Source organism: Hyla sarda, chromosome 3, assembly GCF_029499605.1.
Source record: "Hyla sarda isolate aHylSar1 chromosome 3, aHylSar1.hap1, whole genome shotgun sequence".
Taxonomy (NCBI): Eukaryota; Metazoa; Chordata; class Amphibia; order Anura; family Hylidae; genus Hyla; species Hyla sarda.
Window position 1 is genome coordinate 316,856,152 of NC_079191.1, and position 16,261 is coordinate 316,872,412.

General features: G+C 42.4%; 1 protein-coding gene across 1 annotated transcript; it reads right to left on the bottom strand.

The window, feature by feature from the left end:
• Nucleotides 1–1,909: 1,909 nt before the first annotated feature.
• LOC130360782 (protein spinster homolog 1-like) lies at nt 1,910–5,772 on the bottom strand. The gene is made up of 2 exons (XM_056563350.1): nt 5,675–5,772; nt 1,910–3,526 (listed from the first exon to the last, which is right to left on the bottom strand). Exon 2 carries the CDS (start codon nt 3,499–3,501, stop codon nt 1,987–1,989), a length of 1,515 nt encoding a protein of 504 aa, XP_056419325.1. The 5' UTR covers nt 3,502–3,526; nt 5,675–5,772; the 3' UTR covers nt 1,910–1,986.
• Between the last annotated feature and the right edge of the window lie 10,489 nt (nt 5,773–16,261).

Here is a 16,261-nt window from a genome sequence, read left to right on the forward strand (position 1 = left end):
AGCACAGCGATGTCACAGTTTATTATGAAGCACAGCGATGTCACAGTTTATTATGAAGCACAGCGATGTCAGTTTATTATGAAGCACAGTGATGTCACAGTTTATTATGTAGCACAGTGATGTCACAGTTTATTATGAAGCACAGTGATGTCACAGTTTATTATGAAGCACAGTGATGTCACAGTTTATTGTGAAGCACAGTAATGTCAGTTTATTATGAAGCACAGTGATGACAGTTTATTATGAAGCACAGTGATGTCACAGTTTATTATGAAGCACAGTGATGTCACAGTTTATTATGAAACACAGTGATGTCACAGTTTATTATGAAGCACAGTGATGTCCCAGTTTATTATGAAGCACAGTGATGTCACAGTTTATTATGAAGCACAGTGATGTCACCGTTTATTATGAAGCACAGTGATGTCACAGTTTATTATGAAGCACAGTGATGTCACAGTTTATTATGAAGCACAGTGATGTCACAGTTTATTATGAAGCACAGTGATGTCACAGTTTATTATGAAGCACAGTGATGTCACAGAGACTACAGAATGTACAACTGTACGTATGATAAAGATGGCGGGATGCTATCGAAACGTCACACATACATGGGGGAAGAAAACACTTTGTTTTTGCACAATATCTGGGAGTGCCGCTGGATCTTTAGTTTTGTAGATAGATAGATAGATGATATATAGATAGATAGATAATAGATATGAGATTGATAGACAGATATGAGATAGATAGATGACAGACAGATAGATTTGAGATAGATAGATATGAGATAGATAGATATGAGATAGATAGATAGATAGATAGATCAGTGTATCCCAACCAGGGGGCCTCTAGCTATTCCAAAACGACAACTCCCAGCATGTCTTTGGCTTTATGAGCATACTGGGAGTTGTAGTTTTGCAACAGCTGGAGGCCCCCTGGTTGGGAAACACTGATCTATCTATCAATCATCTATCTATCCATCTATCTCCTATCTATCTATCTATCTATCTATATCATATCTATCTATCATCTATCTATCATCTATTAATCTATCTTTCTATCTATCTCATATCTATCTATGTATCTATATATCATCTATCTCTCATATCTATCTATCTTTCATCTATCTCTCATCTATCTGAGATAGATATGAGATAGATAGATAAATAGAAAGATAGATAGATACATAAATAGTTTTTTTGCGGAAAACCGTATACGGTTACCGTATTTAAAAAACGTGGTGTGAACCCAGCCTAACTATGATCTTGACCCAGATATGTCTCAGGTTACTAGATTCAAGTAACTGGAATGTTACTTGGTTCTCTGTTGCCTACAAGTCTTGGTTGTCTTGCCTGCAGCAGGCCATGGTTCAGATTAGCTACTGACTAGGCCTAACTGTACTGATCAGACTAAGCAGAGAGCTGACAGGTTGTTCTATACTCTAGTCTAAGATAGAACAGAATGCTCTGTTTTTTGGGGGTCCAGCCCACTGGGCAGAGAAGACTTGGACTTGGTAACTCCCCCCTCAGCCATTCTACAGATTTCTATATAGAAACTGTCTGTCACCAATGATCCACTCATCCTTTACAGCTATGCAATCCACCATGGATGGCACTAAAAGTGCAAATGTTAATCCTTACACATCTGTGTATGTGTTACAGCTCAGTGTTTGCTGAAACAGCAGTTTGACAAAATAGCAGCTATACATGTGAACAGGGTTTCCTTAGCCACACAATAACTGCGATCAGACACACATACCCTGTGGAAGGGGATACGTTTTTAGGCCTGGAATACCCCTTTAATCCATCAATCTTGAGCAGTGGCCCTCTAATTCTCCAAGTTATTATCTAGGCGGTATCTACTTCCTGGTGATATCTACTTCTTTAGAGAATAAGGGGTAAAGTGGAACATAGAACAAATGCAGTTATTTTTTTCTTAATTTTTTTTAATGAAGTAAACGAGATAAAGGTAAGCAATGACTTTTCCTCAGTCTGAAGCGCGGTCCTCATCGGCAGGAAGCAGTGAGGAGGAGGAGGATGACGGAGGTTCTGATTCCATCTCTGCTTCTTTTTCGTCCCTCTCTATATATAGGGCCGTGGCCATGAAGAAGGCCCCTCCGATGACTGCCATTATGGTGCAGGTCATGAGGGCATACTCCAGGCTGCGGTATTTCAGAAGAGGGGATTTGGCATATCCTCGTTCGTAGGTGTCAGATATCAGGCCGATGAGGTACGGGCTGCCGGCGTCACCTAGGAGGTGATAGATTGTCATCTGCACGGCCAGGGCTGAAGATCTCCTCCACGGAGTTACTACTTTTAGTATACTGTCAGATATGAGGGTGAAATTTACTGACAGAAGCGTCTCTCCGATGAAGATGAAGATGTTGGTGGCAACGAGGCTGATGTTGCCAAAAGTCAATGCCAACAGAAGAAAAGGGGCGGAGAGCATCATCGCGCATCCACACACAAGTGGGTCCGCCCGTGGGTTGGATTTGCGATATCTTTTACTTATCTCCGTCCCTGCTACAACTCCCAGAATGCCGGAAACGACTGTAACCACACCAAATATTAGGATGTCGTGATAGTCACATGGTTCAGCACGGCAAGGGTCCTTCTCTTGTAGGAGTGTTCGTGCGTGGGTCAGGTATGACGGACCCCATACACCTATGGCTCCCACTATGAAGGATACCGCCGTCGATCCCATGGTGGTTAACATGAAGCTTCGATTTTTAAATAGTTTTTTCAGATCTGTCGCCCATTTGGCAAACTTCTGGGATTTGTTGTTCTTCTTCCCGTTTGTAGTTGTTCTTGGAAGCTCCTTTGTGACCAAAATCATCAAAGCCACAGCTATGAGGCCCAGGCCAGGGGTGACCCGAAATGCCCAGTGCCAATCGCCCCTTGCTGCATCAGTCACTTTGGGCCCGATGATGTATCCTAGTCCGCAGCCTACAGGTATGACGGAGTAAAACACGTTCAGCATGCGGGTCCGCTGGTCACTTGTAAAAAGGTCTGCAATGATGGAGGGGGCGATGGTGCAGAAAGTCGCCTCTCCGGCTCCAACCAGTCCACTCGTCAGCAGGAAGAGCAGGAAGTACCCGTCAGGGATGAATGACAGGGTAAGTGTCATGCTCAGCCAAACGATGACTCCTGCGCAAACAGTATATTTCTTATTACAGTGGTCGCCCAAATATCCGGCAATTGGTGCGACCAGCACGTAGCTTCCAATGAACAATGTATTCAATAAGCCGGACAGACTAGCATTGGTGTCATATGCTTTCTGTATATAAGGCAGCACCCCCGCCACGCTGGAGCGATTTGCATAGATGAGCAAATTAACAAAGGCGAGGATCACTACGGTGATGATGGAACGTGCGGTGGACATCACGCTTAGAGATGGCAGGTTCTGCCTCTCAGGGATATCGCCCTTTTCTACATCCATATCACTATGGTCCTCCATTGCTTCTTCCTCCTCCTTCAGCAATGGGTCTTGTGGAGAGGCCATGGTCACAGGTCAGAGCCTGAAAACACTAGAGAGAGAGATAAGTGAACACATTAGACAACATGTCATCATTCCTGTCATTATACAATAGATCCTTCATACAGAGCAGAAATGTCCAGCACAGAACCACAAGATAACACTAAGACCATCGCAGCCTCAGAAGAAGACGCTTCTCTATAAGTGTTTTATATGGAGACGTCTTCCCTGAGGTTACCAATGTCTGATAACCCTGAACCTGTCCGGTCCTAGTAATATCTGATAACCCTGAACCTGTCCGGTCCTAGTAATATCTGATAACCCTGAACCTGTCCGGTCCTAGTAATATCTGATAACCCTGCACCTGTCCGGTCCTAGTAATATCTGATAACCCTGCACCTGTCCGGTCCTAGTAATATCTGATAACCCTGAACCTGTCCGGTCCTAGTAATATCTGATAACCCTGAACCTGTCCGGTCCTAGTAATATCTGATAACCCTGAACCTGTCCGGTCCTAGTAATATCTGATAACCCTGAACCTATCCGGTCCTAGTAATATCTGATAACCCTGAACCTGTCTGGTCCTAGTAATAACTGATAACCCTGAACCTGTCCGGTCCTAGTAATATCTGATAACCCTGAACCTGTCCGGTCCTAGTAATATCTGATAACCCTGAACCTGTCCGGTCCTAGTAATATCTGATAACCCTGAACCTGTCCGGTCCTAGTAATATCTGATAACCCTGAACCTGTCCGGTCCTAGTAATATCTGATAACCCTGCACCTGTCCGGTCCTAGTAATATCTGATAACCCTGCACCTGTCCGGTCCTAGTAATATCTGATAACCCTGAACCTGTCCGGTCCTAGTAATATCTGATAACCCTGAACCTGTCCGGTCCTAGTAATATCTGATAACCCTGAACCTGTCCGGTCCTAGTAATATCTGATAACCCTGAACCTATCCGGTCCTAGTAATTTCTGATAACCCTGAACCTGTCTGGTCCTAGTAATAACTGATAACCCTGAACCTGTCCGGTCCTAGTAATATCTGATAACCCTGAACCTGTCCGGTCCTAGTAATATCTGATAACCCTGAACCTGTCCGGTCCTAGTAATATCTGATAACCCTGAACCTGTCCGGTCCTAGTAATATCTGATAACCCTGAACCTGTCCGGTCCTAGTAATATCTGATAACCCTGCACCTGTCCGGTCCTAGTAATATCTGATAACCCTGAACCTGTCCGGTCCTAGTAATATCTGATAACCCTGAACCTGTCCGGTCCTAGTAATATCTAATAACCCTGAACCTGTCCGGTCCTAGTAATATCTGACAACCCTGATTCTGTCCGGTCCTAGTAATATCTGATAACCCTGAACCTATCCGGTCCTAGTAATATCTGATAACCCTGAACCTGTCCGGTCCTAGTAACATCTGATAACCCTGAACCGGTCCGGTCCTAGTAATATCTGATAACCCTGAACCTGTCCGGTCCTAGTAATATCTGATAACCCTGAACCTGTCCGGTCCTAGTAATATCTGATAAACCTGAACCTCTCCGGTCATAGTAATATCTGATAACCCTGAATCTGTCCTAGTAATGGCGGATTATAAGGGCTTGGCTGTATGGTCACTGGGCCATGTGAACTTCATACTGTAGATACAATTGGGCTATTCCGCTATATACATTTACTAATAATGAACCTACCCCATCTCATTGGGATCTATTCGTACCCTATATGACTTTCTGCCACTAGTTGATTTGAAAAATGTTTTCCCTTTTGGAGTACCCGGAGTATTTCTATTGTTAGTACACACAGAATTCTATTATATAATATTATATTTCTGCCCTAATCTTTCTGTCATTCTTTTACTACATCACCAAAACTTTCTCATAGACTTATATCTTTTAGAACTTCATGAATTAGGACTCTTTTTCTTGGGCGCTTTTTTGGGCATAATTGCATTTTAGCAGTTTTGCAAGAAAAAGCTCTGGTCATGATACTATCTGTGCGTTTTATTATGTTTAATGCCTAAGCCAAGTATTGTCACAATGCTATGAGAAATATAACTTTTGTTATTTCTTTTGGAATTTAATTTCTTGTTTTTTTTTTTGCTAAAAAGAAAAGCAACAACAATAAAAAAAAACTGTCAAACAAAAAGCCCTGTGTATGTATGAATAGAAGCGTCTGCGACTTACCTTGTGGTTCTCTCTTCAGACAAGGAACGGTCAAAATCTTGAATTCTCTATCGCAAATAGAAACTCTCTAACAAACACTTTGCACCACAGGTTGTGAATGCAAAACACACTGAAGAGACTGCAGCCGGCGCGCACCTCCTTGTACAGCTTACGGTGACATCATCACAAGCATGTGTGACATCACAGGGTTCTAAACCATCTTCAGGTATGTGTATATCTGTATAGTAAATGTGAGTATCCGTATTAGTCCAGTGATGCAGATTGTAATACCTTTTTTATTGGACTAACAGAATTTTGTAGAGACAAGCTTTTGTGATTCCTCCCTGATAATTTATAAAGTCCTTTGATCATTAGTCCTTGTCTATTGGACTTGATAAAGGGAGGAATCCTGAAAGCTTGTCTCTACAAAATTCTGTTAGTCCAATAAAAAAGGTATTACAAGAGACTGCAACATATTTTTTGATTTGTGTGTGTATATATATATATATATATATATATATATATATATATATATAGTTCCAAGCGTGAGTAGGTGCCTCCAGCTAGGGTCCGTGTCCAGGATTCTGCATACGTAGTTCCAAGGAAAATGCTGTGGCACTCAAGGTATGGTGAAAAAATGCCACTTGATAATGATGGTGTGAGACCATTGAAACGTTGCTCTTTGCACATTTGGGATAAATAAATAGTTTTCATTTTTTCACCATACCTTGAGTGCCACAGCATTTTCCTTGGAACTACGTATGCAGGATCCTGGGCCCGGATCCTAGCTGGAGGCACCTACTCACACTTTAGGAGTGCTTCTTTCTTCTTTGACACATATATATATACATATATATATATATATATATATATATATATATATACAGCAACAGAAGAATGCAGCAGCACACTGCCAGCACAAGGATATAGGTGCAACATGAATATGCAGTTAAAACATGGAGAGCTATACAGCTATGGTGTAATAGATGCAAATGTGAAACTATGAAATAGTGAGGCACTTAGCTCGCAAATTTGTCTCCGCCGGCGGTCAAATAGCTTGGACCGTCCCACCGCGATAAGGTAGCCTCCTGGGACGGACCCTACACTGTGTATATGCCTCTGTGTGAACAGTTCAGTAAGCATGGCAGGATCTGGAACATCCAAGACACCTTATATACACACCTGATAGAGGTGGGTGGGGTGCAAGGCCAACATGGAGGTAGCCACTCCCCCGTATGTGCAATACAGACAAAGAATAAGTCAGCCAGCACTTTAGTTGATACCAAACTATTATATGGACCTGGCCTACAGGTGCACGCTACTAGGCTAGATATACAGCAACAGAAGAATGCAGCAGCACACTGCCAGCACAAGGATATAGGTGCAACATGAATATGCAGTTAAAACATGGAGAGCTATACAGCTATGGTGTAATAGATGCAAATGTGAAACTATGAAATAGTGAGGCACTTAGCTCGCAAATTTGTCTCCGCCGGCGGTCAAATAGCTTGGACCGTCCCACCGCGATAAGGTAGCCTCCTGGGTCGGACCCTACACTGTGTATATGCCTCTGTGTGAACAGTTCAGTAAGCATGGCAGGATCTGGAACATCCAAGACACCTTATATACACACCTGATAGAGGTGGGTGGGGTGCAAGGCCAACATGGAGGTAGCCACTCCCCCGTATGTGCAATACAGACAAAGAATAAGTCAGCCAGCACTTTAGTTGATACCAAACTATTATATGGACCTGGCCTACAGGTGCACGCTACTAGGCTAGATATACAGCAACAGAAGAATGCAGCAGCACACTGCCAGCACAAGGATATAGGTGCAACATGAATATGCAGTTAAAACATGGAGAGCTATACAGCTATGGTGTAATAGATGCAAATGTGAAACTATGAAATAGTGAGGCACTTAGCTCGCAAATTTGTCTCCGCCGGCGGTCAAATAGCTTGGACCGTCCCACCGCGATAAGGTAGCCTCCTGGGACGGACCCTACACTGTGTATATGCCTCTGTGTGAACAGTTCAGTAAGCATGGCAGGATCTGGAACATCCAAGACACCTTATATACATACCTGATAGAGGTGGGTGGGGTGCAAGGCCAACATGGAGGTAGCCACTCCCCCGTATGTGCAATACAGACAAAGAATAAGTCAGCCAGCACTTTAGTTGATACCAAACTATTATATGGACCTGGCCTACAGGTGCACGCTACTAGGCTAGATATACAGCAACAGAAGAATGCAGCAGCACACTGCCAGCACAAGGATATAGGTGCAACATGAATATGCAGTTAAAACATGGAGAGCTATACAGCTATGGTGTAATAGATGCAAATGTGAAACTATGAAATAGTGAGGCACTTAGCTCGCAAATTTGTCTCCGCCGGCGGTCAAATAGCTTGGACCGTCCCACCGCGATAAGGTAGCCTCCTGGGACGGACCCTACACTGTGTATATGCCTCTGTGTGAACAGTTCAGTAAGCATGGCAGGATCTGGAACATCCAAGACACCTTATATACACACCTGATATATATATAGATATATATATATATATATATATATATATATATTAATATACACCTAGAAATACATCAAGTACATAAAAACATCTTTTAGAAAAAAAATTCTCCAGGCCTGCCGAGTTTATCCCCATACTTCCCAGTGTCTTAGTTTATATATTTTAATCTTTTGACTAAGTCCTCTCTGATGACGCCTGTCTCGGGCAACGCCCAGTTTAGAAGCAAATCCCCATAGCAAACCTCTTCTAAACTGGGCGTTTCCCGAGACAGGTGTCATCAGAGAGCACTTAGACAGAAAATAACAACCTTAACTTCAGAAGCTCATAAGTACTGAAAGGGTTAAGATTTTTTAATAGAAGTAATTTACAAATCTGTTTAACTTTCTGGAGCCAGTTGATATATATAAAAAAGTTTTTGCCTGGAATACCCCTTTAAGATTGAACCGATTATTATTGATATATGTCATGAATGCATCAACGGTCAGATGGTCGGACGACCAAATGATGACCACATCATCTACATACCTCCCATACCATGCGAGGCATGTGGAAAATGGATTGGTGTCAGAAAAAATAAACTGCTCCTCCCACCAAAAAACAAAAAGCTTAGCCCGAGCTGGTGATGACTTTGCTCCCATTGAAGCACCTGTGCGCTGCAAATAAAAATTGTTACCAAACATAAAATAATTGTGTTTTAACACAAAATCTACCACCTCAATAATGTAATGTCTCAAATCCACAGAATATTTAGAAAATCTCATCAGTATATCCGAGATAGCTGATAATGCCAGGTTTTTCGAAATACTGGAATAGAGCGATTCAATGTGGCAAGTAAGCCACAACAGAGAATCGCTCCATGTGAATTTAGTTCTTCTGACCAGGAGTTTACTGAAAATTCAGATTGTTCAGATACCACGGACACTAGCGGGGACTCAGAACCGCAATATGTGAACACTCACAAGAATCGCAATGCGAGAAGACAGTCAAAAAACGAGGAAGGTGCGGTGGCAGAAAACATAGGAAGAAGAGCTTCGGAGCGTAACAAGGACAAACGGAAAAAGTAATAAAAGAGGATTTTCAAGTCATTAATATTTCTGCACAAATCATTACAGATGAAGAAACCTCGGTCCTGTGGAAAGGATTGGGTTTCTCTCCTACACATCATTTTGATGTTTATCGGACAATTTTGGATATAAATAAATTTGTGAGAACTTTAACAGTTAAGAAACATTTTTTTGTGGAAAATGCTGATGAACCATTGGAACCACCTCAACTTTCTATAAACCCTGATTTACCACTAATGCATACGTTAGCAGAACAAATTGCTTTTAGAGATCTCTGTTTTCTTGAAAATATTGGGATATCAATTTGTGATGAAGTGAATACTGCACATACCTTCTCCACTAAAAACCAAAATTTTTACCCCATACAGACCAGACCAGCAATTTTTGATTGGTTCCAGGACCTTATCATGAAAGATTTGGTTAATCTACAATCAAAAGTAATGTCCAATACAACTCGTCCTAATTTGAATAAAAAGGAGGCTGCTGCCATAAAGAAATTAAAGAAAAACAAAAATTTGACGATCCGATCCGCCGATAAAGGCGGCTCGGTAGTATTTATGGACACGGGACTGTATATCAATTTAAATGAAAATCTACTATCTGATGATAAAACTTACCTTAAATTTTGTGGGGATCCCACTGAACATTTAGAAAAAGAACTGTTGAATCTGTTGGAAGAGGGGAAAGCCAGATCTATTTTGACCCAAAAGGAAGTGGATTATATTTTCGTGCCTGCTCCAATTATTCCTATCTTCCACTCGCTACCCAAGCTGCATAAGGACCGATTCCCGCCGCCGATGCGTCCGATCGTGGTGGGAATCGGATCCCTTAACGAGCACCTATGGTGGTTGGACTCTGGTTATGCAATGCCCAAGTTATATCAAGGACACTAAGCACTTGCTAAAAATCATGGATGAATTCACATATAGCGATTCTCTGTCGTGGCTCACTTGCGACATTGAATCGCTCTATTCCAGTATTCCGCAAAACCTAGCATTATCAGCTATCTCGAATATACTGATGAGATTTTCTAAATATTCTGTGGATTTGAGACATTACATTATTGAGGTGGTAGATTTTGTGTTAAAACACAATTATTTTATGTTTGGTAACAATTTTTATTTGCAGCGCATGGGTGCTTCAATGGGAGCAAAGTCATCACCAGCTCGGGCTAAGCTTTTTGTTTTTTGGTGGGAGGAGCAGTTAATTTTTTCTGACACCAATCCATTTTCCACATGCCTCGCATGGTATGGGAGGTATGTATCCGATGTGTTCATCATTTGGTCCTCTGACCATCTGACTGTTGATGCATTCATGACAACAGCGTGTTGTGTGCCTGGCGCACGAGTTCGGCACATCGCGGATCGGGTTGACAGGTTGCTGGGCGGGGCTGGAGAGGACCCAGCAGTCATGGTACATATTGGCACCAATGACAAAGTAAGAGGTAGGTGGAGTGTCCTTAAAAATGATTTCAGGGACTTAGGCCGCAAGCTTAAGGCAAGGACCTCCAAGGTAGTATTTTCTGAAATACTACCAGTACCACGAGCCACACCAGAGAGGCAGGGGGAGATCAGGGAGGTAAACAAGTGGCTCAGAAGCTGGTGTAGGAAGGAAGGGTTTGGGTTCATGGAGAACTGGGCTGACTTCGCTGTCGGTTACCGGCTCTACCGTAGGGACGGGCTGCACCTCAATGGGGAGGGTGCAGCTTTGCTTGGGGAGAAGATGGCTAGAAGGGTGGAGGAGTGTTTAAACTAGGGACTTGGGGGGAGGGAACCTACAGCAAAGAGGGGGAAGATAGTGTAGATAGAGAGTTGGGAATTATAAATGAACCTGGGGGTGGAGCGGAGGGAGGGGTTAGAATAGTTAATAGGAATAGGCTTCATAGGAAAATAAAACTTACACCCTTGAATCCCATTAACCCCAATAACATAAAGGATGGAAATGTAAAGTGTATGTTCACAAATGCCAGAAGCCTAGCAAATAAAATGGGGGAGCTTGAGGCCTTGATACTGGAGGAACATATTGATATAGTTGGGGTCACTGAGACATGGCTGGACTCCTCGCATGACTGGGCTGTCAATCTGCAGGGGTTTACATTGTTTCGCAAGGATAGAATGAACAGAAAAGGTGGTGGAGTCTGTCTGTATGTAAGAAGTCGTATGAAAGTCAGTGTGAACGATGCCATAGTGTGTGATGATTCTGAGGATGTGGAATCATTGTGGGTAGAATTACAAAAGGAGGGAAATACTGAAAAAATAGTATTTGGTGTAATCTACAGACCCCCTAATATCACTGAAGAGATAGAAGTTCGGCTTCATAAACAAATAGAGAGGGCCGCCCGGGCAGGTACAGTGGTAATAATGGGAGATTTTAACTATCCAGATATAGATTGGGGTCTGGGGTTGGCTAAAACTACAAAGGGGCGACAATTCCTAAATTTATTGCAGGATAATTTTATGGGCCAGATTGTGGAGGACCCAACAAGAAGTGATGCCTTGTTGGATCTGACAATTTCCAACAACGCAGAGCTGGTTGGTAATGTAACTGTGCGGGAAAACCTTGGTAATAGCGACCACAATATAGTTACTTTTGACTTAAAATGTAGAAAACAAAGACAGGCGGGGAAGGCAAAAACATATAACTTTAAAAAGGCAAATTTCCCTGGGCTGAGGGCTGCACTACAGGACATAGACTGGGGGGAGGTGTTGTCAAATACTGATACAGAAGGTAAATGGGACATCTTTAAATCAACTCTAAATAACTATACAGCTAAATATATACCAAAGGGGAACAAATATAAACGATTAAAACTAAATCCTACATGGCTGACACATGATGTTGAAAGAGCAATACACAACAAAAAAATAGCCTTCAAAAAATACAAATCTGATGGGTCAGCTATAACATTTAAACAGTACAAGGAGCTTAATAAAATCTGTAAAAATGTAATAAAAACAGCAAAAATTCAAAATGAGAGACAGGTGGCCAAAGAAAGCAAAACTAATCCTAAATATTTTTTTAGATATATAAATGCAAAAAAATCAAGGACAGAGCATGTAGGACCCCTTAATAATGATAATGGGGAGGTTGTCACAGGCGATCAAGAGAAGGCGGAGCTACTGAATTTGTTCTTTAGTTCTGTATACACTATGGAAGAAGGAGCTGACATTGGCCAGGTCAGTGCTGGTAACACATCATGTAATGTACTGAACTGGCTTAATGTAGAGATGGTACAAGGTAAGTTAAGTGATATAAATGTAAGCAAATCCCCAGGACCGGATGGACTACACCCAAGAGTTCTTAGAGAGGTTAGTTCAGTAATATCTGTACCCCTGTTCATGATATTTAGAGATTCTCTGGTGTCTGGTATTGTGCCAAGGGACTGGCGCAAGTCGAATGTGGTGCCAATCTTCAAAAAGGGCTCTAGGTCTTCCCCAGGAAACTATAGACCAGTAAGTTTAACGTGCATTGTGGGTAAATTGTTTGAAGGACTTATAAGGGATTACATACAGGAATACATAGGGGATAATTGTATTATAAGTGATAGCCAGCATGGGTTTACTAAGGATAGAAGTTGTCAAACCAATCTAATTTGCTTTTATGAAGAGGTGAGTAGAAGCCTTGACAGAGGAATGGCTGTGGATATAGTGTTTCTGGATTTTGCTAAAGCGTTTGATACTGTCCCTCATAGACGTCTGACAGTTAAATTAAGGTCTTTGGGTTTGGAAATTTTAGTTTGTAACTGGATTGAACACTGGCTCATGGATCGTACCCAGAGAGTGGTGGTCAATGATTCGTACTCTGATTGGTCCCCGGTTATTAGTGGTGTACCCCAAGGTTCAGTACTGGGACCGCTGTTGTTTAATTTATTTATCAATGATATAAAGGATGGTATTAACAGCTCTGTTTCTATCTTTGCAGATGACACCAAGCTTTGTAGCACGGTACAGTCTATAGAGGATGTGCATAAGTTACAAGATGACTTGGATAGACTAAGTGTCTGGGCATCCACTTGGCAAATGAGGTTCAATGTGGATAAATGTAAAGTTATGCATCTGGGTACTAATAACCTGCATGCATCGTATGTCTTAGGGGGGATTAAACTGGCAGAGTCACTGGTAGAGAAGGATCTGGGTGTACTTGTAGATCACAGACTACAGAATAGCATGCAATGTCAGGCTGCTGCTTCCAAAGCCGGCAGGATATTGTCATGTATCAAAAGAGGCATGGACTCAAGGGACAGGGACATAATACTCCCCCTTTATAAATCATTGGTACGGCCTTACCTGGAATATGCTGTTCAGTTTTGGGCACCTGTCCATAAAAGGGACACTGCGGAGTTGGAAAGGGTGCAGAGACGCGCGACTAAACTAATATGGGGCATGGAACATCTTAGCTATGAGGAGCGATTAAAGGAGTTACAATTGTTTAGTAGTGTTGCTCGCGAATATTCGCAATTCGAATATTATTCGCGAATATCGCATATTCGCGAATTCGCGAATTTCGCGAATATAGCGCTATATATTCGTAATGACGAATATTCGTTTTTTTTTTTTTTCTTTTCTTCACAGTACACATCACAGTGATCACCCCTCTCTGCTTCCAGCTTGTGTGGTGTAAGGAAGACTATAATACTACTGTGTGAGACTGGTGAGCGGAAATTCGCATATGTGAATTTTCGCGTGCACTGATTTTGTATATGCTAATTTTCACATATGTTAATTTTCGCATACGCGAAGTTTCGCATATGCGAAAATAAAACGGGGATATAACGAATATGCGAATATTCGCGAATATATGACGAATATTCGTCCATATATTCGCGAATATTCGCGAATTCGAATATGGCCTATGCCGCTCAACACTATTGTTTAGTCTTGAGAAGAGACGTTTAAGGGGGGATATGATAAACGTATATAAGTATATTAATGGCCCATACAAAAAATATGGAGAAAAACTGTTCCAGGTTAAACCCCCCCAAAGGACGAGGGGGGAATTCCCTCGGGCTGGAGAAGAAAAAGTTTAGTCTCAAGGGGCGACACGCCTTCTTTACCGTGAGGACTGTGAATTTATGGAACGGTCTACCTCAGGAACTGGTCACAGCAGGAACAATTAACAGCTTTAAAACAGGATTAGATACATTCCTGGAACAAAATAAGATTAATGCTTATGAAGAAATATAAAATCTCATCCCTTCCCCAATATCGCGCCACACCCCTACCCCTTAATTCCCTGGTTGAACTTGATGGACATATGTCTTTTTTCGACCGTACTAACTATGTAACTATGTAACTATGTAACTATATTTAGTCCTCTACCTGTTCGGAGTGTAGCAGGACCTGTGGGTCACATGAATAGGTTAGAACTCTATGGTTTTGCTACAGGACCTTTGGAGGTTCCCGTGACGTGTTCACCCACAATGCACTGTAACGGTGAGTGACAGTCGGTATGGACCAATCCAAAACGGCCGGCCCCTGCCCATATAAGGGACCCGTGCCACCTTGATCCCTCTCTTGGGTTGCTGACTCTGGAAGAGGTAGGACCTCCGCAGCTTACAAGACGAGTTACTAGGCCAAAGCCTTGCGGCCTAGGCCTCTAACATAGTGGATAGACTAAGCAATTCCCCGCTACTAATTGCAAGATCACTGGACCTAATTACTCCCCTAAATCCAGCGGATCTCTGCTATACAATTCTTCAGAAGCTAAATTGGGCTTATCTGATCCCAACCGACTGTCAGTCACTGCTCAAGCTATGTGTAAAGAGACTCTGTTATCTGGACTGTTACTATTACTACCTGTACAGAAATTCCTCAGTAAAAGTTCCTGCAAGTTTTCAGTTAACAGCGGTTGTGGACAATCCTTTATTTCTGCATCACCTATTGCTCTTGGGAAGGGTGACAATAGGCCTATCTAGAAACACAGCATTTAACCCTCACCCTGGCATCAGGAGTGACAAGGGTTAACAGCGCTCTTAACTATCCTGAACAGCAACACCCTAAACACCCTACACCCCCACAAGACAGTATCCATGACACATCCATCTTGCGTCATAACTGGAATGAAGTGAAGTGCCCCTGCATTAGGAAAGCAGCTAGAGGAAGTTCCGGTAGGGGGGGGGGGGTTAGCAACATGGCCGCCACCGGTAGGAGGTAACATGTGATATAGTGCGGCGGGGACATTTTGGGTGGGGACCATTTTAAGAGTACAGGAAGGGCTTGTAGGAGTACAAGGAGGAGCATTTAAAGGCCAGGTTTGGCTACAAGAAACACTGTTTTCCGCTAAGGTCAGGTTTTGCTGGGCACAATGGGGCCACACCCAACAGTTCGAATCACCACCTTTATGTGGTGGTGGCAGGTCTTTATCTTTGTAGTACGAATTTACAGTTAGATTTTTTTTATCTCTGCATTCCACTTCTACATATTTCTCTTTTTTATGGAACATGAAGTGCGGTGCCAGGCTTGGGCAGCAGCCAACAAATCATTATCCTCTAATATTCCTTTATGCTGCTTAATGGCCTCAGACTATGTCTGGGTGCAGTCTACCCTTCTCATGAATGCCACAGATAGACATTAAAGGGGTACTCCGGTGGTTACGATTTTTGGCTATATTGCATCTTCTTTTAATGTTCATGTTTTTGCAATTGACATGTATTATATGTTTGTGTAACATGTGTCTTTTTTTCTTACCTGTTTGTGGACAAGGAAGTTCGGTAGTTCTGTATTGGATCTCTTACTGTTATCCACATGTTTGGATTAGGCTGTGGACAACATGTCATGGCTTTTTTTTTCTCTGTTCTTTCAGAACAGCATGAGAGAGATAAGCCAGAGAAGGGGGAGAGAGAGGACATGATTCTGAGGATGCAGGTCTGCACTGAAAGAAGACAGAGAAGTGTTATCTGAAGGGGAGGATAACAAAGTGCACAGGCTGGGGATGTATAGACTGCAGGGGAATAAATCTTGGACTGGGGATGATTTTTGTGTGTGAAGAGGAGGGACTCCTGAATGACACATGCTG